At 44.9% G+C, this 27139-nt stretch overlaps 2 protein-coding genes across 4 annotated transcripts in view; one reads left to right on the forward strand and one right to left on the reverse strand.

The window, feature by feature from the left end:
* Positions 1-239: 239 nt before the first annotated feature.
* SMYD4 (SET and MYND domain containing 4) lies at positions 240-11235 on the reverse strand. 2 transcript variants are annotated; one of them, XM_074974285.1, is made up of 10 exons: positions 11037-11235; positions 10806-10950; positions 9096-9176; positions 6861-8031; positions 4462-4644; positions 3670-3839; positions 2559-2691; positions 1935-2051; positions 1451-1574; positions 240-640 (listed from the first exon to the last, which is right to left on the reverse strand). In XM_074974285.1, exons 1-10 carry the CDS (start codon positions 11168-11170, stop codon positions 487-489), a joined length of 2412 nt encoding a protein of 803 aa, XP_074830386.1. In that variant the 5' UTR covers positions 11171-11235; the 3' UTR covers positions 240-486. The 2 variants fall into 2 exon arrangements, with proteins under 2 accessions (XP_074830386.1, XP_074830387.1); XM_074974286.1 differs by lacking the exons at positions 10806-10950; positions 11037-11235 and adding an exon at positions 10580-10767 and having other exon boundaries at positions 241-640.
* Positions 11236-11392: 157 nt separating this feature from the next.
* Positions 11393-27139, forward strand: part of RPA1 (replication protein A1) — a 44264-nt gene continuing 28517 nt past the window's right edge. Inside the window, exons 1-6 of one of the 2 annotated variants that reach the window (XM_074974288.1) lie at positions 11393-11770; positions 12398-12423; positions 14110-14157; positions 14527-14605; positions 15229-15337; positions 16265-16353. In XM_074974288.1, the coding sequence (XP_074830389.1) occupies positions 14116-14157; positions 14527-14605; positions 15229-15337; positions 16265-16353 (319 nt within the window). In that variant the 5' untranslated portion in view covers positions 11393-11770; positions 12398-12423; positions 14110-14115. The remainder of the gene's footprint in view (positions 11771-12397; positions 12424-14109; positions 14158-14526; positions 14606-15228; positions 15338-16264; positions 16354-27139) is intronic. The other variant, XM_074974287.1, reaches the window with a different exon arrangement.

Below are 27139 nucleotides of genomic sequence, written 5' to 3' on the forward strand. Positions count from 1 at the left end.
ACCATATGTCCCCTCTGGTGAGCTCCACTGTTCTTGCCCAAGTTCTATTGCATCCCCTTCATCTTGTGGCTCTACATTTCCTGTCCTGCTGCCCGCCTCATTCCAGCCCTGTGTCTCTCATGTTTGCAGGAATAGGTGTGCTGAATGGCAGGCAAGCACTTCACCACTATTGTTTGCTTTCGAAAACTGTGGGCGGGGGGGGGGGGGGGGCTGCGTGCATAGGACCAACATTTAACCCTCCAGGGAAGAACCACAACTTCAGAAAAAACGCATAATGGGCTCTCAAAAGCATGTTAAGAAATTCTACAGCAACATTCATTTTTATGAGACAGCCCTTCTGTCAGTACCACAGTGGTGTCCTCTCCCATGTCAGCAGTGATCAGCTTGATTCCCTGGCCCTCCCTAGGGACATTTCAGAGCTCACCCAGCTTGTAGCCAGGCCTTGTTTGCATGGCTGCCCTGCCACATGGCAGCTTCCTTTGTTAGTCACTCAACCCTGTGAAGGAGGCTTCTGGGCAGCTCCAGCAGACAGGCTCTCATCTCCTGCAGTTCCTGGACCTGGGCATTCTGAGGGCCACAGTGCACAGACAAAACCGTCTCTGCTCTTTGAATTGTGCACAGAGCTTCAGACACTGCAAACCTGAAGTACAGAGGGAAGAAGTGAGAGAAAGATTTAGGGGACAATCTTCCCACAGCACATTTGATGAAGTCATTCATTCAGCACCCTTCATCCTTTCCTCCATTTCCCCCTAAGCCAGGACAGCTCAGAGAATTTCTGTCTCAGTGAAAGAAGGAAGAGGTGCCTGATCACATGGGTAGGACTCACCCTCCACATCCCATCACTATCAGGTAAATGCCCTGTTTTAGCTAGGGGAACTCAAAGTGCTTCACCCTTGGAAAAACAGCCATATTATCTTATTGCCACTCTTGCCAAGGTGGGAGACAGTTAAACCAGAAATACTGATAAAAAAGGGGTCGACAAAAAAAGTAATGAGATCTGCTGGCCAATGGGTTAGAAGAGAAAGCGTCTGGGGCACTGTCACTTTAAAAGGAAGTGTCAGCAGCACTGTAGTATTGGGGCCTGAACACTCCATGGTACCTGGGATGCCAGAGAAGCAGTAACAGGAAAGGGGATGATAGGACAGGAGTGGGACAGAGGAATGGGTAGGAAGGATGCCAAAAGGAACACAAGATGGTTGTGGAGCCCCTAGCCAACTGAAGGAAATTTTCATTTGATCCAAATACTTCGCAGCCTCCACCTCATCCTGGATAAAGGGCAGATGTCTCCCCTTTGCCAGAACATCCAGGAGTCCTGGAAGACATCTTGCAAAGGGACTAATGATGCCAAGGACTTCCTGCCACATCCCCATCTCAGAGACACAAGGACATGGACTAAAGCAGGGAAGAGATGGAGAATGAAGGGTGAGATCATGGGAATGGGGCTCTTTACCCATTAAAGAGGACTTGCGCCAGTTTGAAGAGTTCATGACCTGTTTCCACGCTGGACGGTCCATGGCGAGTTTCCACAATTTGAATGCTGCGCTGCAGGTGCCTCGCTGCTTCCTGCCACTTTCCTGGCCAAAGAGAGAATGGATTATTATAGCTCCCTTTCTATAGCCACTGCCCTGGAAGGAACTCAAAGGACTTTACAACTTTAGTGAACTAAGACTCACAGAGGGGTGTTATCCTTATTGTACAGAGTGGGAAACTGAGGCACACAAGGTCACACAGCCAGTCCCTGTTGGCTGGGAATAGAGACTGTGGCTAAAACTAGATTCCTAAGAAGATTCCGCTATGTCAGTTTAGTGGGCTGCAATAAGAGAAGAGAGGTGAGAAAGGGAACAGACCAATCAGGGAATCTCCTTCTACCGACATTAGAATTAATAGGCCAGCCATACAAAAATGACCCCAGAGGCGACAGGAAGACATCTTACCAAGCGTGGCATAACCCTGTGCCAGGTGATCCTCAATCTTGCCCACCAGCATGTGCTCTGCAGACAGGAAGTTCTCCGCATCCATCCGGCACCTCATCAGCAGCTCAACAGCCTGATCTGCAAATCCAGGGAACAAAAGCACTTTTCCACAAGACATGAACCCATTTCAGGTGCCAGTTGCCAGCTAGCCATGGTCTATGAAGTGAGATTGGGTCCATCTATTCCCGCCCCCCAGCCTTGAGCAGTTAGCCCTGGACTTTATATGTTGTTCTTGCAGAATTACCTAGGGTCACCATTTCTATTTCAGTCTGAAGCCTGTCTGACCTAATGCAGAGTCACTGGGGGCAGGGGGACCTTCTGGAACATAGGGTCTGGGCCCGAACCTTTAACATTTCCCTGAATTCCCTCAAATTCCAGTGGAGCAAACATGAGATTTAGCCTCCCAGTCTGATCAGCAGCATAAGCAGCCTACCACTTGTGCTCCCAGGGATTCCAGCTTCATATCAGCAGTACCTAAATGCTTGGGCAAAACTGCCATCTGGTGGCTGGGACCAGGATCTTGCTATAAAGATTACTTGTGTAATGAACTGAACAACGTCCAAGACAGATGGCTGGCTCTCTTACTGGGCTGGTTGTCTTGGAGAAGTCCCAGTGCTGTTTTAACTTGCAGCTGAAGGTCCCATAACTGGTGTAGGAGGTAATCCCTGCCAACCAAGAGTGTACAAGCACCACTGGAACAACGAAGCACATCTTCCCCCTGTGGAAGTCATAGAATCATAGGGACCGCAAGAGGTCTTCAAGTCCAGTACCCTGCACTCAAGGCAGGACTAAATTATCTAGACCAAGCCACCTTTACAATAATTTTTGCACACAGAAAGCATAGAGTTGTGTATCTCTACACCCTGTAGTGTATTACAGGGCTATTGCACTGTTTCCCAGCCACACTTTAAACAAAGGGGCCTGTCTGTGTGCTGGTGTTATATCTTCAGATCTCTGGAAGAAAGCTGAAGGAGTAGCCCTGGCAATGATGCCAGCCTGAGCCTGCTTAGATAAGGCCAAAATAGGGCATGAGCCACCCAATTAATCTTCACAGAAAATACACACTTTCTCTTCCCTCTTTCTTGAGGGCTCATGGCTCTACAGCTGTTTTAGAAGTTAAAAAAACAACAACATGGCTGTGCAGGGTATTTTACAAAAACAGATGAAACAGAGTCTCTACCCTAAGAGCTTACAATCTGAAGACCAGACCAGACCAACAGGAAAAGAGACCACCAGGAGGCTGGCGGAGGATTAGCCCAAAGATCATATGATCTTGTGGTTGCAAGAGAGTAATGCGCAGATCCTATTAGGACCCTAGTAGGACTGTTTTTAGTTTATAAACCTTCCTTGAGAAGTGGGTTTTGTGAAGGGATTACTGAGAGCAAGGGCACAAGGCAGACACATTAAGGGGTTTCCAAACATCTGGAAGATTGGGGGGGTGGGGAGAAAACAGTACTTGAGTGGGACCCCTTGATTGTGGCAACCTTTCCCTCTGGACAGGCTGGAGAAGTACAAGTCTTCCAAGAGGGTTGCTAGAGAATAACGAGACCATCCCTCACTTCTGCCTAGTCCTAAGAGCAGGGGCCCTGGACTCAGATCCCCACCTTGCCCCTCACAGTACAATGCCAGAGTGCAGAGAACATTTAGTTTTACTAACATTTCAAAAGTTACACAGTTGTGATTATGAAACAGTTACCTGCATTGAAGCATGGCAGCTGGAACAGCAGAATATATCCGTTGTGGCTACTATGCCTGTGACATCAGACCCCAACTCATCCAGGCAGGCCTGGCATTGACACTCAAAGAAATACTGACAAAGGAGCCGTTGCCGCCTCTCAGCAGCCCTCATTCTGCATCGGTGAGGCCCTACAAAGGGATGATAATGAGTCAAAGAGATGATACATTAAGAAAGCAGGGAAGTTGGATACCTAACTACAGACTAAAATCCACCCTGCCATGGATTGAGAGGGAATATATAATCTGTAAAAAAACCGAGGAGTACTTGTGGCACCTTAGAGACTAACAAATTTACCCAAATACATTTGTTAGTCTCCAAGGTGCCACAAGGACTCCTCGGTTTTTTTTGCTGATACAGACTAACACAGCTACCACTCTGAAACCTATTTAATCTGTGGCTTCATTACATTTTGGATTTCCCACCCACATCTGAGGCCTTGCAGTGAAATTAATGGGATTGAAGAAGGGGTTGGTGTGGCCCAGTGCCTCTATGTCAGGGCTATAAACTGTGGGTCCCACATCTTGAGATGCAACTAGAGAGTGACCGTAAGAGATAAACAGCAGGAATAGGAGGTCTCATGCTGATGTCATTGATGCAGGGTTGTGCACACACATGCATGTGTGGATAGAACAGAGAAACTCCAAACACATGTTTGGAAATGTTACCCTTGTGGCCATGATACTGCAGGGACTGCAGAGGTGAAAGGTCACTTGTGTACCTTATGTATTCCTGAAAGGGACTGCAACTTACCATAGCAATGGAAAATCTCTTGCCCTCTTGGGATTGGCTGCGATGCCCTGACTGTGACAGCAGTCCCACTGAAAGTCACGCTAGTATTAGGGTCACAGGAATGGTTCAGGAGGCTGGTGACAGGGAAAAGGGCTGTGGCCAGGCGCACCTCCTCACTATCTGCAACAATGCTGTCTCCGGACTCTAAAGACCACACAACATAAAAAGGGCCAAATACATCATGAAATCAGACCTAGTGACCTACTTTGCTCATATTCCAGGCACTGAATCTAACCACAGCAAAACATCAGCAGCAAAAAAAGTTTTTGGTGTTTTAATGTGATAATAAAAGAATAATTACTAAACAAATTTGAAAGCTGCCATGCTCACAGTCTGACCATGTGGAGATGGTTTTGGGTAATCAGCTCCCCATTTGAATCCACAGGGAAAGCAAAGAGTTTCTAGACTGCTGAAGGTAAGTTCTATTCTTCTAGACTGCTACTATAATACAAATACTAAGTTTAAATATTTGGTTTAGCTGCTGTTTAACTGAAGTATTTTTAAAAACAGAACTTAAAATTATAAATTTAGAAATCTTTGCATCCAAATCATTTCTCCCTGCATCCAAACGAAGAGCAGATTCCCTAAGGTCTACTCTATAATGTCATTATACTTGACGTTATAAAAAGATAAAAAATAATCTAATTCTGCCAATAGATGTGTATTTTTAAGCATTTCCCCCCAATTTTTATCAATTTCAATGTTCATGTGTGCAAAATGATGGGTAATAAGCAATTTTTTCGATTTATATTGATTTAAAATTTCACAGCTATGAGAAATTATGGGGGGAGTCAGACAATCATTAAATGGCAGTAGACATTGAGATTCAAAAAGTTAAAGCTTTATAGCTGTTAAACCACAAACTGTCAACATCCCATGTGAAAATATACAAAGTAAATATCCTTAAATCAAACTCAAATCAAAATAGTTCTCAAGCAGCATTTTTCTTACTTTCCCTATTTGTAAATTTTGATTGAAGTATTTTGTTTGTTTCTGTGTGTATGGTGAAACTGATGTTTACTGATATTTGCTGAAAAAAATCTAATCCTTCCAAGCCTAGTTATCTATCAAACTAGGGAAATGTGGTCTAGAGGAAATCATCATAAGCTGGGTGCAAAATTGGCTGAAAGATTGTACTCAGAGTAGTTATCAGTGGTTCACTGTCAAACTGGGAGGGCGTATCCAGTGGGGTTCTGCAGGGGTCAGTCCTGGATTCAGTACTATTCAATATTTTCATTAAGGACTTGGATAACAGAATGGAGAGTATGCTTATAAACTTTGCAGATGACAACAACCTGGGAGTGGTTGCAAGTACTTTAGAAGACAGGATTACAATTCAAAACAACCTTGAAAAAATCGGAGAATTGGTCTGAATTCAACAAGATGAAATTTAATAAAGATAAGTGCAAAGTACTCCACTTAGGAAAGAAAAATCAAATGCACAACTACAAAATGGGAAATAACTGGGTAGTTGGTAGTACTGTTGAACAGAATCTGGGAGTTATAATGGATCACAAATTGAATGAGTCCGCAATGTGATGTAGCTGTGAAAAAGGCTAGTATCTTTCTAGGGTGTATATACAGGAGCATTATGTATAAGATGCAGGCGGTAACTGTCCCACTTTATCGGCACTGGTTAGGCCTCAGCTGGAGTACTGTGTCCATTTCTGGGTACCACAGTTTAGGAAAGATGTGGATAAATTGGAGAGTGTGCAGAGGAAGCAATAAAAATGACAAATCAGATTTTCTAAACCTTTTAGAAGGAAAGGTTAAAAAAATGGTCATTTAGTCGAGAAAAGAAGACTGGCGGGGGTGGTGGGGTGGGGTGTTGAAAACAGTCTTCACATATGTTAAGGGCTGTTATAAAGAGGATGGTGATCAATTGTTCTCCATGAAGGTAGAACAAGGAATAAAGGGCTTAATCTGCAATCCTGGAGATTTAGGTTAGATATCAGGAAAAACTTTTCACTTATAATGATAGTTAAGCTCTGGTATGGACTTCCAAGGGAGGTAGTGGTATCTCCATCATTGCAAGTTTTTAAAAACAGGTTGGACAAACATCTGGCAGGGATGATCTAAGTTTACTTGGTCCTGTCGCAGCACAGGGGGCTGGACTTGATGATTTCTTGAGGTCACTTCTAGCCCTACATTTGTATGATTCTATGCTGGGCATACCACTAGGAAAGAATAAGGAAGTTTCCATTGTAAAAGAGATTATGAGGTTTTAGGGAGATAAGATACTTACACAAAGTTTACCCAAGTGCAGTGTGATCTCTTTAAGAGTGCTCATTCATTTACTATATCCCTCCCAAAGGACAATCCAACGAGGACAAGAGAGAAGAGTACAGTTTCTCACTGACCTGACTCCCGGATTGCAGTCACTGCTTGAGCATTACATTGCAGCTGCAACATATGCCTCAGCATTGCTTCTCCCAGAATCTTCAGCTCCGGAGACAATTCAGCAGACAACTTCACATGTGCTTTCAGTTTGGACTGGCTCTCACATGACTCCTGACTAAAAATGGTCAGATCTGTGTCGAGCAGTTTCTTGCATATGGCTATTATGCTCAGGCTGCAAAGGAACTTGTGTTCAGGGCTGTGCTTTTCAGCATGGGTCAAAAGGTTGAAGACAGCTTGGTAAGAACCCTGGTACTGTCCATCATCCTCACAACCAGGAATCAAAGGCTTTGCTTTCTCAGAGAGACCCTCCATGCCAGCTGTGGAATCTTGTGTCTCATCCAGACTCTTACCTCTGGCTTCAGTCTTGTAAAGTTCCTTGTCATCTCCATGAAACTGCTTCACTAAGCTGCTAACCTCTGCAAATCCAGCCACTAGGACAGTCCTTAAGGCAATATGGGAGAAGACCCCTAGTGTGAGCAGCAGTGCCCCTAATGGGCACTCTGTACTGTGATAGTGCTCCCATGCCAGCTGTGCACACTTCTTGCTGCAGTACTTGGCATAGCTACACCCCCCACAGGGCACTGAAGCCAAGAGCTGCTTCAAGCAGCGATGACAGTGGAGGTCCCCATTAGTTACCCTAGTATCCCATGTTGTTTCAGCACTGTCCTGGAGCAACAGACCCTTCCCTGGGCTGAGCACACTTACAAAGGCCTCCTCTTTCACCAAGTTCTCCCCTGGCAGAATATCTTTGGTGGCAACCAGATGACGTCCTTTGCAGGAGTTAAAGTTCAAGCTCACAGATGAAGATGCACTTGAAATTTTACCATTTTCTTCCCAGAATTCCAAGTCCTTTTGAGTTTTGCTGAGTGCTTCCGGCACCGATAGTGGGCTACTCTCCTTCTCATGTGCTTTCACTTTAAGTTGGCTGATTTTTCTTAGCAAAATCTGGCGTGTGGTACTAGTCAGACTCTGATCCATAGCTATTTTACTCTCCACCTTGCTGATGACCCCTGCTGCCTCCTGTAATCTTCCCAGAAGAAGCAGACACTCAGTCTTCCGCAGCAAGATCTTAGGCTGCAATCTGTCTGGATAGCCCTGGGCTTGAGCCCTGTCAATGTCTTCCAGACAATCCTGGAAGCAAATACAAGAGGCGTTTTAAATGACTTTGAAAAATGCCTGAAAGATTTTTACTCTTCTGCCTCATCTGAGATTGGACACATTTCATTTATTTAGAACTGCATTAACTAAGTTTCTGGTCCATGACTGAACAGGGGTCACAGTAAAGTCTTATACAGTGCTGCCACTTTAAAAGTGAGACCATCCCACAGAGAGAAAGGGTGAAGAGATTCCGCAGGAATTCAGAAAGGCACCTGCAGCTTGAAGCAGTTTTAAAACCATATGGGACCACAGCCTCTTGTTCTGGTATTTAAACTTTGTTCTTTAGTCATCATAATTTGGATTTAAATAAACACAAGAACACCTATCCCAGGTCTAGTGTACAGGGCTCGGATAATATAGCTTTAGTTAGTTAGTAAGCCCTCTACTGGCTTTCCCTCTCTTCTAGGTTTTAAAAGCTACTGGAATGCAGAGCACCAGTGTATAAATGTAGCTAGGCATTGCATGTTGTATACAGTTAGTAAATTTGGGGATATGGACTTCACTGTGCCAGTGTGGTTTCTTCATATTATGTTTGCTATATAAAGAGCTAAGGACACAACACCAAGTCCTAGGCACCCTTATCATGCACTAAAACTATACCATAAAAACCATTACAAACACAGCAGCAAGAACACATTACAAACCAGATTAATATCATCCACTGCTCAGATTCCAAAAGAGAAATCCTACTCTAGCCATCCCCAAATGCCATCTTAGGCTATTTTGGACCAAGAGCACACAATGTTGAGCAATGGTCTCCCACTGAGGTATGGCCTTTTCCAATTTAGTGGCACTTCATTTAAACACCTTCAACTAGCCTGACTGCTGCCGTCTTTTGGGAAACATATAGGGGGATTACGCAGTGCTGGCACCTTCAGAAACACACAGCATGCCACTTTTTTGAAGTTGTGGCACAGCATATAAAACACAATTGAATAGCTGCAAAAACTTCACTGCCATTACCGGATTCTCTATACCCAGTTTTCAAAATGAATAGCTGCTGGGTTGTCCTTGATTCTGTCAAATCTAGGACTTACCTCAAACTGACCCAAGTGAAAGAGGGCTGCAGAGCGATTGGCATAACACAATGACATTTCTGGGCTGTTGTGGGACACTGCCTGCAAAGACCAAAAAGAGTAGTTGGCACATTGAGAAAGAGGGATTGGTATATGTTCTATGGGCAGCTTGGGTTCTGGGACATGAAATGTGCGTGGTCAGGGCTGGGAAAGGGAGAGTAGTGGGGTAAAGAGTCAATTCAACCTGTTATGTGCCAACCACTGGATTAGTGTACTGGAGATTTTCATTCCCAATCTTGCTTATCTTGACCTCTTCCATCTTTATTCCACATCATAATGTGGTTAGGAGGGCTTGTGAGATTCTTGGATATATTAAACAGGGGAATACAGAGGAGCAGGGAGGTAGTTTATCTCTGTAGATTACATTAGTGAAGCCATTACTGGAATAGTATTCCTGATTTTGATGCCTACTCTTCAAAGAGAGATGTTGATAAATTGGAGAGGATTCAGAAAATGGAAAAATTACTACTCAAGCTCTGAAAATCCTGCCTTACAGCAAAAGACTTAAGAAGCTCAATCTATTTAGTTACTATATGGTTAAAAGATGATTCAATCACAGTCTATAAGTACTTGCACACGAACACTTCATTATGCCTTTTTCTGTTAGACTAAATTCAGACTTGAAACACATTGCAAAATTTTAACAGAGAGATCAACCAACCACTGGAACAATTTGCCTAAGGACATGGTGGATTTTCCATCACTTGAAATCTTTAAACCAAAACTGGATGTCTTTTTAAAGACACACTATAGCTTAATCACAAAGAATGTATTCGATGTAGGAATTACTGGATGAAGTTCTATGGCCTGTGTTCTGTAGGCGGTCAGATTAGATGATTAGAAAGGCCCTTTCTGGCTTTAAAAATCTATCAATCATAATAATTTGCCCTTCTCTAGAGTCTTCAATCCAAGGATCACAATACACTCTACAGGTTTCAGAGTAGCAGCCGTGTTAGTCTGTATTCGCAAAAAGAAAAGGAGTACTTGTGGCACCTGAGAGACTAACCCATTTATTTGAGCATAAGCTTTCGTGAGCTACAGCTGAAGTTCCATCCGATGAAGTGAGCTGTAGCTCACGAAAGCTTATGCTCAAATAAATGGGTTAGTCTCTCAGGTGCCACTAGTACTCCTTTTCTTTTTGCGAATATGCTGTACAAAAGCCTGTAAATTAAGCCTCAACACCCTTGTGAGGAAGATGTTTTTATCTTGCATATATAGAAACTAGAGATCACAGAGATCGTAGATCCAATCCTGAATGGTGCAGAGCATTCTCAGCTCCTGTGAAAATCACTGGGAGTTGAGACTGCTAGTACCTTTCCAGACTGAGCTAAGAGCAACCAGTGACTTGGCAAGCCCAGAGCGGAGATGGGACTGACCCGTGGTCAGGTTATAGCCGTGACGAGAGAAGACTGGCTGGCTACACGCAGGGTACGCGCAGAACAAACCTTCTCTGACGGTTCTACCCGAGGGCGCCCCAGAACGCCGTTTCCTTGCTCACCGTACACAGCCGCATTAGACATCTCTCACAAGAGCCACAAACAGCGCAGCATGCCTTGGGAGTCCCAGCAAAGTTATCCCCACATCACACCGCCTACCGCGAGATGAACCTGAGGCCGAAGTGCCCTCAAAGCACCCGTGTTTCCATCGGCGTGAACCACTGGGCACCTCTACCTTGGAATAGAGGATCCGTGCAGCCGCGTATTCCCTTTTCTGAAACCTCTTGTTCCCCTCCTGCTTGTAGAAAAGCGCCGCTCTCGGATCCTTTCCCACCCCGTTCCCGAGCGCCAGTCTGCGCAAAAACTCCTCGTCCGCGGCCCTGCGGGGAGAGGGAAAGCTCCGCGTCACGGGCCGGCGGCCACACGGCAGCGCCGCGGGCGGGCGGCCGGGCGGGCGGCTACTCACCGGAAGAGGGGCAGGCAGAGGAGGAAGGTGTCCCCAGGCGGCACGGCCAGAGAGAGCTGCTCCCGCAGGCCGGGCTCCAGCGAGGCCCACCTGCGACGGGCGTACGCCTTCCACTGCTCCGCGGGCAGATCCATGGCGGGAAGACGCCGGCCGGACAGAGCCGCCCTGCGAGCTGGCAGCAGCGGCGTCAGGACCAGTGGGGCCGCGGCAGCCCCGCGCCCGCCTTCGTGCGTGCCCGCCGCGGCGGGGTGGGCGAGGGGGCGTGTCCTGGCCCCACTGGGGGCCGCCGGGACACGGCGCCCGACGCTCACAGCAGCCCGGGAGACGGGGCCGGGCAGCGAACGGACCCCTCCCGCGCCTGGAGACACGGGCCGCTGAGCTCCCCCCGACCCGCACCCGGCCCCGAGAAGGCTACACGGCCCTGCCTGCTCACCCCCGCCCGGCGGGGCTCTCTCCGTCACGCTCCTCAGCCGCGGGACTCGGAGTCAGTCAGGAGGAGCCCATGGCGGCGCACACCGACGACCGGCCGGGGGATCACTTCCGCCGTACAGAGCACGCCAGCCAATAGCGGGTGTCGCACCGGTGACGTCTACACGTGCGGAGCGTACGTGCTGAGGCGGTGGCGTCGCGCGACGGCTGAGCGGCAAGAAGGAGGATTTGGCGGGAGTGCGAAGAGCTCGCGGTCGGGGAGGCTACGCACCATGAGCGCGCGGCTGAGCGAGGGAGCCATCGCGGTGAGGAGCTTCGGGGAGCGGGCGCCCGGCCTGCCCTGAGCCCGCCCGGCGGCGCTGCGGTTCCACCTCCTCCCGTGGGAAGGAGTGGGGGCTGGGCCCCACGGGGCGGGGGGGCGAGATGGGCGTGGTCAGTGCTCGGGGGCAGGGGCCCGGCGCGGGGCCTGTCCTGTGGCCCCCCCAGAGGCTAGGCAGGGTAGCGCACGGCGCCGAGTGGAGTAACTGCTCTCGGGTGGGGCAGGGCCCCGAGCGCTCTCGGAAGCGGCCGGACAGGCCCCTCCACCCCGCTCCGGCCCTCAGAGGCGCCAGCTCCTCATGGCGCCGGGGGGTGCCCGCGCCCTCCGTCCCTGCCCCCAAAGTCGCTGCCTCAACTCCTCCACCCCCCCCCGTTGGACCCCTCCCCAAATCCCCGCTCCTCCCCCTCCCTCCCGGCGCTCGCCGCCGCGGCGCGCTCGGGGGAGGGGAGGCGGGGCGGGGCGGGGCGGGGGCGCGCTCGGGGGAGGCGGGGCGGGGGCACCCACCAGTTTTTCCCCGTGGGGGCTCCAGCCCCGGAGCACCCACGGAGTCGGCGCCTGTGCTGGACCTGCTTTCGTTACGGTTCTCAAACTGTTATACTGGTGACCTTTACAGCAAGCCTCGGAGTGCGACCTCCCCTTGTAAGTTAAAAACAATTCTTTTATATGAAACACTACTATAAATGCTGGAGGCGAAGTGGGGTTTGGGGTGGAGACTGACAGCTCATGACCCCCACATAATAAACTCCTCGGGGGGGGTCATGACCCCCAGTTTGAGAACCCCTTCACTACACCCCTGGGTTGTTACATTCTTCCACTCCATGGCTACTTCCTCAGCAATCCTTGTCACACATACCTCCCTTTCTGGCCCTGAAGTTATAGCTGGATAGTATCCGCCTGGCTGTGGATTTCTGTATTCTTTAAAGTGTTGGAGCAGCTGGTTAGTTATAACCCCGCCTTTCTGTATCTGAGCTGTTTATTCTTGCTGCCTGTCCATAATTTCACTTCTATTATTTTTGAGGTTTATAAAGTTAGAAGGGAGTGCTTGTCATCTGTTCAGCGCACCTCTGACAATTGGTTAAATGAGCAAAAGAGAGTGAGCAACAACCCTACAAAGTATAACAAAAAAATAAATTACCCATAGCACTCTCTGCCCCAACTCTTGGGTACTGTTTGTGGTCTAGTTCTGTGCCTGCGTGTTTACTACTACTCCAGTTCTGGTATTTTGCCAATTTGATCACACTTGAATTCAACACCGGAGAAATATGCAACAAAGAGCAGGGGTGGGCAGATTACGGCCCAGGGGCCACATCTGGCCCTCAATATCCTGGGGAGCGGGGTCTGGGGCTTGCCCCCCTCCGCATGTGCCGTGGCTCTGTAGGCTCCCAGAAGCAGTGGCATGTACCCCCCTCTGGCACCTACATGTAGGGGCAGCCAGAGGGTTCTGCACACTGCCTCCTCCCCAGCTGCCGCTCCCGCAACTCCCATTGGCCGGGAACCATGGCCAATGGGAGCTGCAGGGGCAGCACCTCTGGATGGGGCAGCGCGCAGAGCCACCTGGCTGTGTCTCTGCGTAGGAGACGGAGAGGGGACATGCTGCTGTTTCTGGGAGCTGCTTGAGGTAAATGTGCCTGGAGCCTACACTACTGATCCCTTCCCATGCCCCAACCTCCTGTCCCAGCCCTGATCCCCCTCCCACCCTCCAAACCCCTTGGTCCCAGCCCAGAGGACCCTCTTACACCCCCAACCCATCAGCCGGAGCCCTCACCCCCTCCTGCACCCCAACCCCCAATTTCATGAGCATTCATGCCTCACCATACAATTTCCATATCCAGATGTGGCCCTCGTGCCAAAAAGTTTGCCCACCCCTGACAAACAGAGAAATGTGGAAAGGGAAGAGATGGTCTTTAAAAAAAATAGTTGAACTCTTTGGGAACTCTAGGTTCCTTGGCTAAGTTACAATTTGTAGGAAGTATAACTACTTGCAGCAGCTCCATCGGCTGCCTGAAAATGCTCAACAGGCAACTGTGTGAGAATTGATGAACTAGTAAATCAGCCTGTCGCTTCCCATAAAGTGCAGGGATTTCTGAGGTGAAATGTTTCTCTCAACAAATGGTCTGTCCTTTTCCTTGTATCAGGACGCGCTTATACAATGAATAGAAATTTTGAGGATGTTCACACTGTTGGCACACTAACCAAGTTTGATTCCCTGTTTTGGGAACAGTTTATTATAATTAGTCCAGTTATTTGTTGGCTAATCTCCTCAGTCACAAAGCTCTAAAAATGTTTTCCAATCAAAAGGATTAAATCCTCTATCTTCTTTTATAGGCCATAATGCAGGGAGAGAATAATTTAAAGCCTGTCCTCCAAGTCATTGTGAGTATTCCCTCAAGTGTTATTTTATTCCTATTATCCGTAGCTTAGTGTACTTATAATTGTACATGCTGATCCACGAGTCCATAAAGATAAGGTGCCTGACAACTCCCCTCCCATGAGTTTACAATCCAATTCAGACATGAAGAGGTGGAAGCCTTGTAGGTGAGCAAAGGAGCACTGAAAGGCTCGTTGGCATGAATCTGAGCAAGCATGTTTTAGTCCATCTGAGATTGGCTTTAATTGATTGTCATCTGTCTATCTTAGTTTTCTGCTTTATGAGTAAGCTCTCCCCAATAGGTGTGATCTCATACTTTCTCTGTGTGCCTATAAAATCAGATAAGGGCTAAGAATTCAAGTGTTTTCTTCTAGAACATCCGTGCCATAGCCACAGGAAATGGGCCACCTCGTTACCGTGTGCTGATGAGCGATGGGGTGAACACACTTTCCTGTAAGTAATGCATAGTGATGAGAATTTACAAGTGCATGGCTAATAACTGCACCCAATTGTCAGAATTAATGACAGAGTGGTTTTTGCTGCTGAACTAAGTTCCAAAGGAGTGTGTGAAGGATATAGAATTTATTTATTTAAATTTATTTAGATTCTGGGATCTATAATTGTATTTTAATCTTACAAACAAAATCCAACTTTTCTGAGTTGTTGTTGCAGAGCGTCCAAGAATTCATGTTAATTATGGAGAACAGCGATTAGCGGACTATCCTAATAGTGGTGAGGTCCAAGAACCATTTAGCAGCTCATCTTAATCTATCTTTTTCTGATTTGCTGCATAAATTTTACTTCAGGGGGTTGGGCTACAAGGCAAAATATCATTGCAAGGGTGTTGTATTCTGTTCTCAAACTTTAGGGAGTTAATAAGTGATTTATGTTCCAGAGATATATTCATACTTTCTCACTTGTGATTGCACTGGTTTGTGTGAGATGATTAATGGGGCAGGCCTTAGATCTATGCAGGACTAGTGGCCAGAATGGATTGACTGCAGTTAGCTATGACGACCATCTTTTCAGGGCTGCATATGCTGGTTATTTTAGGGTTTTTCTTCTGTTTTTTGCAGCTTTCATGTTGGCTACACAGCTGAACTCTCTAATTGAAGAGGAGCGCTTGTCTGCCCACTGTATCTGCCAGGTTAACAGATACATTGTTAACAGCCTGAAAGATGGAAGGTATTCATGTATATTTAGATATGGGCACACAAATGCATCTGACTAGTGGATGCTGCTGCATCTCACATACAGGATGAGAGGTCAACTGCTGTTGTTCTGAGATTATTAGTAGGTGTATCCATTGGGGTGTATGGTGCATGAGGGAGGAGGCATGTGTTTCTCCTGACACATCATGTAATCGTGATGGCTGTTCGAGGGTTGCAGAGATAAAAGTTGCTATACCTGGCTGCAGTGTGTTTAGTTGCAGATATTAATATCTGTGTAGTAATTAAATGGAAATAACTGGATAAAATGCATCCAACTCCATAATCATTAGATTTCAGTCACTGAAAATTACTCGCTGTGGGTGAGGGTGTGAATGAGGACATGCCCTGGTGGTGGTTGTTTTTGTATTCAGATGGTAAAGTACTTGAACTTTCTATTGCAAATTAAGGTAGGGTAACAAACCTTCAAGATTGTATACATGCATGAATGTGTAACTGTGTGAACTTTTGCTGTCACTGTCTTTCTCCCCAGTCCACTTTTTCTATTTGACGCTCACTTGTATTTAGTTTTATGCCATATGGGGCAGAGTTGTAAGGGATCTAGCACATTTTATGTGCTCCGACAGTAACGTTGACTGTATCACTACATCTCAACATCATGTGCATCATTCTGATGGCTATCTGCTCTTCCTGATTAAGTGCTGTATTGTTTCAATCTACACCACTTCTACCTGCATTTACTAAATGGTTAAATCTCTAGTTGATAATGGAGTGTTTCTTCTTGACAGTGCCTCAGCAGGAAATCTGCCTTCTGTAGTGATTGCAGTGCCTATGTGTATGCAAAAGACACATTTATAGCCTAGGGCTGTATATGGGCTTCTCTCTCAAGAAGTGTCCAGGAAGATGTCAAGAGTCTTTACTGTTGTTTACTTTGTGTTTGTAGGAGAGTGATTATATTGATGGATTTAGATGTTCTGAAAACAGCTGATGTGGTTGGTGCAAATATTGGCAATCCAGTCCCATACAATGAAGGTAAGGAACCTCCTACAGACAATAGCATTGTATAAGAGACTCACTATCATGCTGGTTTTCAGCTGGTTACTCTGTTTTTAGTGAAAAAAATAAGGACACCCATTTAATTGTCTTGTGCCTGGAGTCTTGATTTCCAGTTCTCCACTGTCACCTGTATCTGTGTAGCTTACAGTTTTGTACAGTGCCTATCACCACAATAGCTAAGCCCAGGCCAAATGGGTTAGTTCCTGCTTCTATGTGTTATGGGGAAGTATCAGACCAGCTGACTGTCACACCTTAGTGACTTTCTATATAGCTCTCAAGTATAATATTGCCTAAATGTTTCCATTCTGATTCTTTTTTTATCTGCTTGTAACTGTCAGCTTTCAGGCAGACATTTTCCAAGCCAGTCTCCTTGAGGTTGTGTTTGGAAAATTGATCAAAAAGTTCAGCTTTCTTAATGAAAGTTGGGTGGTGGGTGGGAAATAATTTGATATGTAGGGCTTTAAACTAGATTAAAAGGTGCTGGAGACAAAAGCCCAAAGGTAAGTGTAAAAAGAAATGACCTTAACAGAGGGCTAGCTGTTTTGGGGGGAGACATGGAAACTTATGATAGGGTCATAGGAGCAACAAGAGGGAAATTAGTGAGGAAATCTGCTTGACAACTAATTGACTATACACAAATGTAAGGGCTATGGGGAATAAACATAAATAACTGGAAGTCTTAGTCCCTGAGCTAAATTATGACTTAATTGGTGTTGTGAGAAGTGTCATGACTGGAATATTGGTATTAAGGGTATAGCTTGTTCAGTAAGGGCAGGCAGGGTAAAAAAGGGAAAAGGTGTTGCATTAAACCTCAAGAATATATACACTTGTTCTGAGGAAATGAGAGGCCAGACCAGTTGAAAATATCTGAGTAAAGATAAAGGAGTAAAAAAAAATAAGGGTGACGACATGGTAGGGGTCTACAGTAGATCACCAAATCAGGAAGAGAAGGCTGATGAGGCATTTCTAGAACAAATAACAGAAATATCCAAAACACAAGACATGGTACTGATCATGAGCTTCTACTATCCTGACGTCTTTTGGAAAAGTAATACAGCAAAACATAACATTTTTAATAAGTTCTTGGAATGTATTGAGGACAGTTTTTGTTTCAGAAAGTGGAGGAAGTAACCAGGGAACAGACTTGATTCTGACCAACAGGGAGGAATTGGTGGTGAGTCTGAAGGTGGAACACAGTGTGGGTGAAAATGGTCATGAAATGATTTTCATGAGTAGAAGGAAAGGAAGGCATGAGATCAGCAGAATGAGGACAATGGACTTTGTAACAGGGTCGGCACCCACCTCTCATGAGTGCCCCTTCTGGTCGGATGTGATCCTGCTGTTTCTTGGTTTGTGGTAATGGGGTAGCATCCACTTCTCACAAGCGCCCCCTTCTGGTCGATGGTTTCTTCAGCAGGTCTTCAGTGACTCATCCCTCCGGCTGAGTCTCTCACGCTGTCTGTAGGTGGAACAGAATAAACAAATCCCTTCTGGGGTATACTGTGTTTACCTTCTGCCAAGGCTTCCTCCCTGGAGACACTGCCCTCTATAACAGTCCAGCTGGGCCCATCGCGGTATACCCTCATTTGGTCTGGCTAGGTTCTTTGTCTTTGCTCGGCAGCCTGTCAGGAACTCCTTTTTAGCTTCATCAGTCTTCGGCAGCCTCCCCTGGGCTCAGTCTTGCCCACATGGAGCTGTATGTTGCCTGCTGCTCTTCCAGCTAGCCAGGAACCTTGGCTTCCCTCTTCCAGCACCAGGAAGCAACTGACTGCTCTGCTTGTTCTGCTGCTTCTTTTTAAGTGGCCTTCCTGGTCCCTCTGTTTGGCTGCTTCCCCTGCAGCCACTCTAGGCTACCTAGAGGACTTCTCCTCTGCTCTTCTCTGGGGAGGGGTGAGATGGGACATCTGGACCTAGTCCACCCCATCACAGACTTCAAAAAAGCAGGCTTTAACGAACTCAGAGAACTGGCAGGTAAGGTGCCATGGGAAGAATATCTCAGGGAAAAAGTTCAGGAGAGCTGTCAGGTTCTCAAGGAGACGATATTAAAGGCACAACTGCAGACTCCTGATATAAAGGAAAGAGAGAGCCATATTGGCCCTCTTTCTATTCTTCCTATTAGGAGCTCTTTAATGACCTGAGAGGAATCTTACAAAAAGTGGAGACATGAACAAATTGCTAAGGAGGAGTATAAAAGAGTAGCACAAGCATATAGGGACAACATCTGAAAGGCTATGATTACACCTACCAAGAAACATAAAAGGCAATAAAAAGAGGATCTTTAAATATATTAGGAGCAAGAAAAAAACAAAAGTGATGGCCTCTACTTAGTGGGGAAGGAGAAGTAATAGAAAACATCAAGAAGGCTTAGGTGCTTAATGCTTCACACTTCGCTAAAATGGTTAATGACGACCAGATGCTCAACACAACTTATATTAGCAAAGGGGGAAGAAATGTAAGACAAAATATGGAAAGAACAGATTAAAAAATATTTTAGATAAGTTGAATATATTGAAGTCATCAGGTCCTGATGAAATTCATCCTGGGATAGTTAAGGAACTAGCTGAAGCAATCTTGGAACCATTAGCATTTATCTGTGTGAACTCATGGAGGATAGGTCAGGTCCCATTGGACTGAAGAAGGGCAAACATGTTACCCCTCTTTAAAAAGGGGAACGAGGAGTACTTGGGGGAATTATAGACCAGTCAGCCTAACTTCAATACCTGATACTGAAGATATTGAAACGAATAGGGTTACTGGCCTGTCAGTAGATGTGATATATCTTGATTTTAGTAAGGCTTTTGACACAGTTCTACATGACATTCTCATAAGCAAAGTTTGGAAATGTGGTTTAGATGAAATTGCTATAAGGTGGGTGCACAAAAGGCTGAGACACCATACACAGAGAGTAGTTATCTGTGGTTCCCTATCAACTAGAAGTATCTGATGGGGTTCTACAGGGGTTTGTCCTGGGTTCAGTACTTGTCAATATTTTCATTAATGACTTTGGAGTGGAGAGCATGCTTATAAAATTTATAGATGACATCAATCTGGGAGAGATTGGAAGCACTTTGGAAGACCGAATTAGAATTCAAAAAGACCTTAACAAATTGGAGAACTGGCCTGAATTCAACAAGATGAAATTCAGTAAAGATAAGTGCGTAGTACTTCACTTAAGAAGAAAAAACTAAATGCACGACTACAAAATGGGGAATAACTGGCTATCTGGTAGTACTGCGGAAAAGGATCTGGGGGTATAGCGGATCACAAATTGAATGAGTCAACAATGTGATGCAGTTGCAAAAAAGGGCTAATAACATTCTGTGGTGTATTAATAGGAGTGCTGTGTGTAAGACACGGGAGGTAATTGTCCACTCTGCTGAGTGCTGGGCGCCACATGTTAAGAAACATATGGACAAATGGCAGAGAATGTCCAGGAGAGCAGTGAAAATGACAAGGGTTAGAAAACCTGACGTAGAAGGAAAGGTTAAAAAATACTGGGCATGTTTAGTCTTGAGAAAAGAAGGTGGAGGTGCTGGGGGACCTGATAAGGCTGTTACAGAGCACTGTGATCCACTGGTCGCCACATCTGCCAAAGGTAGGGCAAGAAGTAATGGGCTTAATCTGCAGCAAGAAAGATTTAGGTTAGATATTAGGAAAAGTTTTATAAAACTATCAGGGATGATAGTTAAGCACTTGAACAGGCTTCCAAGTGAGACAGTGGAATCCGCATCACTGAAGGTTTTTAAGAGCAGGTTGGACTTACATGTGTTAGGGGTGGTCTAGATTTACTTGGTCCTGCCTCAGTGCAGGGGGCTGGACTTGATGACTTGTCAAGGTCCCTTCCAGCCTGACATTTCTATGATTAAAAAAAAAAAAAAAAAAAATCTGAACTTTCTTTGAACAGCTCTATCATTGAAATGGGTGGGGATAAATAGTTGAAATTTGGCAGGGAAATAGCCCTTTGGGAGGAGCAGTGCCTTTCAGAGAAACTCAGGTAACAATATGATCCATTTTCATTGTTGCTGTCTCCACCTTCTGATTTGGGAAAATAACACACGTGTGTGTGGTAGAGTAGCAGGACTGACAGGTAAACTGCCAGGCTGACCAGAAATCTAGCTGACTAGTTGGAGCAGAAATCCTACCTAATGCTGCTGTGTAGAATCATCTTTTTCTATCACTGTTACTTCCATTGTTACTTTTGGGGGAGAAATGCATGCACTAAACAACAAGAGCTTGCTCTTGTGACAGCCATGAAGTTAATCACAATTTTAAATGGTGTGGTTAATCGTAGGTCTAGACTAGTGTCTTCTGAAAATTTACTGAATAGACTGTTTTATGTGCATGTGTGATTTTTCTTCCCAATTGCTTGTCTGATACAATAGTATATTTCTTGTTAGCTAGGTGTCTGTTTCAGAGTTGTAATTATTCTTTACTGTTGCTTAGAAGCAGCTTGTCATTTCAAATATTTCTAAGATGCATTTTCAGTTACAGATTATTCTGAATGTGCAAGTTGTGAAATTATTTTCTGTAGTATGGCTTAGGTTTTAAATTTGCATAAAAGTGATTGTAATAGGAACAGAAATCAACACAGACTGAGCAGTTCTTGCATTGTTAAAATTACTGGGGGAGTTTTGCTCCTTGTGTTTCTTATTTGAATTTACAGCTAGTCAAAGAACTAAAGTTGTTGGCATTTGGTCTAATATAGTCAGAGCGGTGTTAAAGGTTCAGGAGCAAGGCCAATGCACTGATGCATTCTGCAGATTAGAGGTTCTCAAATTTTTTCATAGTGTGGACTAGGGATGTAAAATATTAAATGGTTAACTGGTAAGTATTAGTCTTACGGTAAACCCACCCTTACTGTTAACCCCTTGCATGTGGGTCTTGAACTGGTTCTCCTGTCCCTGCGCCGGCTGGCTGGGCAGGGGGAGCACATTTAGGCTGGGGGGGATGGGCTGGGGCTGCAGGCCCCATTGAGGGGGTAAAGTAGTCCTCGGTCTCCCCCGTGCCACTGGAAGGGGTTCGGCTTCAGAAGCGGATGGTGTGCTGATAAGGGAAGGGAGGGGAAGCTGCTGCTGGGGTGGCACGGAGAGTCTGTGGAGGCCGCATCGGGACAAACTAGGTACCTGCAGCCCTCTCCCTTTAATTGATTAACCAGTTAAACAATATAATTTTAATAGTTTAAATGGTTATCTTTTTAAACGATATTTACATCTTTAGTGTGGACCACTTTTTAACACGGAGATAGTCCTGTGCGCTTCATGCCCTCACATTTGGCATCTCATAACATCCCTGTAGTAACTGCAGCAATTTTTTTGCAGGGACCAGTGATGTTAAGGAAGTACTTAAAATTCATTAACAGAAGCTAAAAACGCTAACAGCTGAAAATAGGGCAGAGGATGCTGTCTGGAGCGCCTCATAACTGCGAGTGCTGACCTCAGGGCAAACATCCCAAAATGGTGTATTCTATAATTTAGATTTCACCAAACCAGTAACAAAGGTGAAGTCCTGGATCACTATACCAGTTTTACCATGGAGTCACAGACAGTCCCCTTAAATTCACCATTCTGTCTTGCCACCCAGACAAACTGGACTGATGATAAAAGGTCACTTAAACCAAAAATCACCCCACATCAGATTGTTCCCAGTCCCAAGAGACCAACCAGTCTCTTACCCAGATCAATTGGTACTCTAAATCTTACACCAAAGACAATATTGGCAGCCAATTCTATAGTAAACTAACTAAAGATCTTTTAGCTAAGAAAAGGAAGTGAGAATTATTGAGAGGTTAAAGCAAGTAAAGTGTGTGTGTGGTGGATATATAAGTGAATCAAAGTTTGTAATTCCAAATGTTGGAAGTGATGTAATAAACTACCAATTTCCCAAAATGTCTCTGGGGATCTCTGGTTTGCAACTGGTACACTTCCCTGTAAGAATCCAAATGGTTCAGAGAAGGATCTTTCCTTGAATCCATATTTATAGCTTCATCTGACAGAAAACAAGCTGACTGTTTGTCTATACCTGCATGGGCTTTTCCTTTGATGATGGTGAGTGAGGAATGCACTTTGAGTCCTTGACCCCCCTTCTCTGATGAGGATGTTCCGATGAAGTGAGCTGTAGCTCACGAAAGCTTATGCTCAAATAAATTGGTTAGTCTCTAAGGTGCCACAGGTACTCCTTTTCTTTTTGCGAATACAGACTAACACGGCTGTTACTCTGAAACTTCCCATTAGTTATAAGGGTATATACAATGTAAATGTTTGCTGCTCATTATAACAGGATACAGATTAGTGAAAACAACGCAAGTAACATCCCATTAGTTTTATGAAGTCTAAACATCAAATACTCTTTTCTGCCTTCAACAGTCACTTTGATTTGGTGAATTGGCCTGAATACACTTTGGCATGACCTGGTCTGCCAGCAGCATAAGATCAATAAGCTCTCTGTAGAGCCCAAGCAAGTGCTCTGCAACCCACTAGCTACGCATGTGCTACAGTTTTGGATCCTCTGCTATAGATTGTTAAACTTTTACCTGGTTAAAACCATAGACTCCTAATTGAGAAAGACCAGGAAGCTAGGGGAGTTTGTTGCTAGTTGTATATTTGAACACATATTCCAGATGTGTTAATTGTAGAATTGTAGGACTGGAAGGGACTTCTAGAGGTCTTCTGTCCAGTCACCTGCATTAAAGGCAGGACTAAGTAGTATCTAGACTTCCCCGAGAGATGTTTGTCTAACTTGCTCTTAAAAATCTCCAATGATGGAGATTCCACAACCTAGGCAATTTATTTCAGTGCTTAACCACCCTGACAGTTGGGAAGTTTTTCTTAATGTCCAACCTAAACTGTCCTTGCTGCAATTTAAGCCCATTGCTTCTTGTCCTAGCTTCAGAAGTTAACAAGAACAATTTTTCTCCCTCCTCCTTGTAACAACTTCTATGTACTTGAAAACTATTATCCTGTCCCCCCATAGTCTTCTCTTCTCCAGACTAAACAAACCCAATTTTTTCAGTCTTCCCCCATAGTTCACGTTTTCTAGATCTTTAATCATTTTTGTTGCTCTTCTTTGGGCTTTCTCCAATTTGTCCACATCTTCCCTGAAATGTGGTGCCTGGAAGTGGACACAATACTGTAGTTGATGCCTATCAGCTTGGAGTAGAGTGGAAAAAATACTTCTCTTATCTTGCTTACAACACTCCTGCTAATACATCCCTGAATATTTGCTGCTTGCTTGCTTGCCTTTTTTTCCCCCCCCCCCCAACAATGTTTCACTATTGACTCATATTTAGTTTGTGATCCATTATGATCCCTTTCCACAGCACTCCTTCCCAGGCAGTCATTTCCCATTTTGTATGTGTGCAGCTGATTGTTCCTTCCTAAGTAAGTGGAGTACTTTGCATTTGTGCTTATTGAATATCATCCTCTTCACACCAATTCTCCAGTTAGTCCAGATCATTTTGAATTTTAATCCTGTCCTTGAAAGCATTTGCATCCCCTCCCTGCTTGGTATCATCTGCAAACTTGAAGTATATAGATTCCTCAGGGGATATATTACTTATAAAGTATGTTGTGAAGCACAATACTGGGCAGCTGGCTACTAAGCCATGCCTTGGAAGTTCTTAGTGCTTTTATCAAAAGATTCTTTCACAAGTATTTTCCTGTTAAAATGCAAGAGAAAATGTGGAAGAGCAAAAATAGTTTTAAAAAATCCCCAAACTTGTGCTATTTCTGAAGCCTCTTCATTTAACTCCTCTTTCATGGGCATCTAGGACTCTAGCTTTCTTATCTGGCTCCTATACAGAATAAATTTGGAGTTACTGAATAGGGAGTCCTGTTGGGCATCTTTTCTCTTTTGAAGCTTGAGCACTTAAGTCAGCTAAGTTTTGGGTGGCAAGGGTGAAGCCCAGCGTCTCTGTCTAGTGGATACTGGAGAAAGCACACAGTATTGGGTTTGATGTCAGTCTGTTGTTAGGGAACAACTGTCACCAATTCAGTATTGACTTTACTGTAGCAGCCAATTAGAAGAGTAGATTGGCTTTGTGCGGAAACCTTGTTCTGATTAAAAATAAACTAAAGGGTCACACACTTTATAGCTTCTGTCAGCTGAGCTCGTACACACCAGAGCTCCTTGAGTTCCACTGATCGCCCCCACAAGCTCCCTATGTGCCACCCTCTCATTCCCCTCTTTCAGGGACTCCCTGCAACGCGCGGCCGCCCCCCCCCCCCCCCCCGGGCTTTGTGCTTCCCTCTACTGTTGTTGGTTTTTTCTTTTCGTCAGGGAGATGAGTTATTCAGGTTGTGGGCATTTTGAACTCTCTTGGTGCAATAGGCAGAGTTGAGATGGTGGAGTGTTATGCTAGAAGGTGTTAATGGCTGCCATTAAACCAACTATTTGATCTAAACAACTGTAGACCTGGAATTTTGAGAATTGATTGTATGCATTGTTCTAAAAATTATTGCATCATGCCCAGACATATAGAAATGCCATCAGGCTGAGTGCAGGGCCTGACTTCGCTCAGTCAATAAAAACCCAACAAAATCTTTGACCAGTGAAATAATGAGGGTGACTATTACACCTGTAAGAGGATCTAAGTTTTCAAACTATGGGTAACACTTCACTAGGGAGGGTTGGGGGAGGAAGGGGTTGGGGAGGAATTGGGGGGTGTTGTTACCTTGGATTAAAATAGCAGTGAAGACATAGCTATTTAGCTTTTAACTTGGGTTAGCAGCTCAAAGATCAAAGTTGAAGCCTATTGGGGAGTCTGGAGTTGAACTTCAAGCTGCTAACCTGAGTTAAAAGCCAAGTTGCTGCGTTTTCACTGTTGTTTTAAATTGTCTGAACACTTTTTTTTTTTTTTTTTTTTTTTTTTTTGCAATTAAGACACATACATAGGATAGTTTTCTGTAATGTAGAGTCAGTCCCTATTTTAGGGTGCTCCCAAGTGGCCATTGTCAATATACTGACAACTATCTCTAAGGTGATCAGATGCTGTGATGATCCACCTGACTTCCTGTGAATCTCAGCACTGTGGCTCAGGTTGGTCAGCAATGGATTCAGACTTGACTGTGGTGGTTTCTATAATGTGGAGCCCATCATTCTTCATTTAGTGTCTCCATATTTTCTAAATTAAAAAAATAAGGTATCTCTTATGGTTTTCTTTATGGTTAGTGTTGAGTCTAGATTTACCTTCACCCAGCACCTTTTCGTCTGCATTTTAAAGAGTTTTGTTAAGTTGTTATATTTTAGCTCTTGCATGGTGCAGTGGTGCAGACCCTACTGCTTAAAGCTGTCAAAAGCTTAAGAACAGCCCTACTGGGTCAGACCAAAGGTCCATCTAACCCAGTATCCTGTCTACTGACAGTGGCCAGTCCCAGGTGCCCCAGAGGGAATGAACAGAACAGGTAATCCATCAAGTGATCCATCCCCTGTCACTCATTCCCAGCTTCTGGCAAACAGAGACTAGGGACACCATTCCTGCCCATCCTGGCTAAGAGCCATTGATGGACATATCCTCCATGAATTTATCTTGTTCTTTTTTGAACCCTGTTATGGTCTTGGCCTTAACAACATCCTCTGGTAAGGAGTTCCACAGGTTGACTGTGCGTTATGTGAAGAAATACTCCCTTTTAGTTGTTTTAAACCTGCTGCCTATTAATTTTATTTGGTGACCCCTAGTTCTTGTGTTATGAGAAGTAGTAAACACTACTCTACTTTCTCTACACCAGTTATGATTTTATAGACCTCAATCATATCTCCCCTTAGCCATCTCTTTTCCAAGCTGAAAAGTCCCAGTCTTATTAATCTCTCCTCATATGGAAGCCGTTCTGTACTTCTAATAATTTTTGTTGCCCTTTTCTGAACCTTTCCTCATCTCAGAAAAGATATATTGAATTGGAAATCACATCTGTACACAGTATTCAAGATGTGGGCATACCATGGATTTATACAGAGGCAACATGATATTTTCTGTCCTATTATCTATCCCTTTCTTAATTATTCCCAGCATTCCGTTAGCTTTTTTGACTGCCGCTGCACATTGAGTGGATGTTTTCAGAGAACTATCCATAGTGACTCCAATATCTTTCTCGAGTGGTAACAGTTAATTTAGACCCCATCATTTTATATGTATAGTTGGGATTATGTTTTCCAACGTGCATTACTTTGCATTTATCGAAACTTAATTTCATCTGCCATTTTGTTACCCAGTCACCCAGTTTTGAGAGATCCTTTAATAGTATCCCTTTAAATAATTGCCAGCCCTGAATTCTTTCTAAGTAGTAATAGAAAGTGGTTGCTTGTGAAAATAGATCTGGTTGAGATCACCATATGCTATGGCTCTTCTCAGGATGGTTTGCTGTTGTCTTGTAACACAGTTGAATGTCAGTGGGTGTTCTATGCCATGGGGCTCTTGTGAAAACAAGATTACGTCCCATTGTGACACCATGGGTATGTGTGCCTCATTTTCCTTTAGTGGGCTTTTGGTAAGTTCAGTGATGCCTGCATACAGTGAACAGTGCCCCTCCAGGGGTCTAGTTTATTTAATCAACCACCAAACATGCTTTGTAAACAAGCCACTACCTGCTTTAAGACCCAGGGCTTCTCTTCTGCCAGGAGCTGTGCAGTCTTTCCCATGCTAACTCAGGGTTTCTCCCATGCCTTCCTGCCTAAAGAGCTTTGTAGTCTTTCTCCTCTGGAGCGTTCTCTTTGTGTTCTGTGGCTGGTTCCTCTCTCTGGGAACTTCTGCTCTCCAGGAACACACCACTGG

This window comes from Natator depressus, chromosome 17 (genome assembly GCF_965152275.1).
Source record: "Natator depressus isolate rNatDep1 chromosome 17, rNatDep2.hap1, whole genome shotgun sequence".
Taxonomy (NCBI): Eukaryota; Metazoa; Chordata; order Testudines; family Cheloniidae; genus Natator; species Natator depressus.